The sequence below is a fragment of the Plasmopara halstedii genome (genome assembly GCF_900000015.1).
Source record: "Plasmopara halstedii genome assembly, contig: Scaffold_110, whole genome shotgun sequence".
Lineage (NCBI taxonomy): Eukaryota > Oomycota > Peronosporomycetes > Peronosporales > Peronosporaceae > Plasmopara > Plasmopara halstedii.
Window position 1 is genome coordinate 1,018,728 of NW_020187031.1, and position 1,565 is coordinate 1,020,292.

Sequence of the window (1,565 nt, forward strand, 5' to 3'; positions counted from 1 at the left end):
TTTGAACTCGTCATGATGGAAATACTGCAGTTGTTCTGGTCGTCCTGTGGCATTTAACATCGCTGAAATAGCGTTCGTCACTTCCACTTCATTTAAAATTTGTCGTCCACCATTGCGTGTTTTACCTCCAATTGATCTTGAAAGAAACAAAATGACATCACGTTGTGAAGAACTTGATGGTGGTAGCGACTGAAAAATTGTTTCCGTAATTCGCAATGTTGTAAAAGGATGGAACAATGGCGCACGACAAGAGAATACAAGTCGCTTTGCATGCACTGATTTCAATTTGTGTAAGTGTTGACCAACAATCAGTTCATAAATTTCATCCACTATGGCATCGCGGGGTGTTTCACCAGATAAAATGACCGTGTCTTTTTTTGCGGTAGTAGGAATGATAAGTTGTGCTTGACTCCAGACAGCCGCAACTCGATCCATAAAATGCTGAAAAGACCATGAATCTGGAGTCGTAGCAATTACAAGCGTGTCAATGCTTATGTCGTTAGCCAGCTCAGTGACGTTACCATCGAGATTATGCAAAAATGACGCATGGGAAACATTTTCGACCATGCACCCGTGAGGTGACCAAACATCTGCCGGTGGATCTCCTCGGTATGCAGCATTAGAAAAGATTATATTCTGACCATGAAATACGGCGAATTCTGCCCACGATTGATCGTCCGTAACTCGCCACCAATCGTTGCGAGAGCCTTCGGAGAGCCACATGGCCTTCATGCTTGAATTAGTAAATGTTGGCAGCTTAAGGCGAAATGCAGGATAGATGAGTTCTTGAGCTTCGATTATATTGGATGGATTGGCTTCTTTGATACAGGGTGCAGCTTGTTTATCCATCCCATGCATACATTTCGATAAGATCATTGGTGCCCACTGATTGTATGAATCGGAATGGATCAGATCATCGAGATGAAGTAGTTTGGAATCTGAGGCAAGAGTCTCCTTTTGCCGCTGTTTCACAAGGTCAAATAAATCGTGTGCTTTCTCAATTGTTGGCAAGGTCACTTGTCGAGATTGATGAAGAGATACGCGGGGCCAAACCTTTGTCCACCAAAAAATCACCATACCCAAAAGAAGAATGGAACTTGTCAACAGATACCAAGACCATCGTATTTTTCGAAGTCTCATAAACAATTCCGTCATTTGGAGCACGTGTTCACAAGGTGTACTTTTCTCTGATGAAGACAGTGTGAAATTGACTATTCCTGGAATTGTTTATCTGCTAAAGCGAAAAGACGTTAGTACCTGGGACTCGGCATATGTCTGACTTTTGACATTTCAGAGCTTCTGCATCTATGAAGTTTTCTCTCGCACTTTGATCCGTCACAAGAAAAGCTATGGTGATAGACCTTACAACAGAATTCAGCTGGTAGTTACTAAAGCACAGGAAGACTTTACTTTTGATTCAATGTGAGATCAACAAAGGCATTTGCATTGGGATTACCAGATTGTCATCTGGTTCGTCATACAATGTGCTACCTTTAAAATACAACAGCTGCAAACTCCTAGCCGTTTTTATTTGATTCATAATTCACCACCCGGCGCTCTATTGT

The 1,565-nt window shown here is 42.0% G+C and overlaps 1 protein-coding gene across 1 annotated transcript in view; it reads right to left on the minus strand.

The window, feature by feature from the left end:
- PHALS_00215 (uncharacterized protein) overlaps nucleotides 1–1,077 on the minus strand; it is a gene marked incomplete at both ends in the record, with an annotated part of 1,648 nt that extends 571 nt beyond the window's left edge. Inside the window, one exon of the mRNA XM_024729181.1 lies at nucleotides 26–1,077. Within this exon, the coding sequence (XP_024572257.1) occupies nucleotides 26–1,077 (1,052 nt within the window). The remainder of the gene's footprint in view (nucleotides 1–25) is intronic.
- Nucleotides 1,078–1,565: the final 488 nt, after the last annotated feature.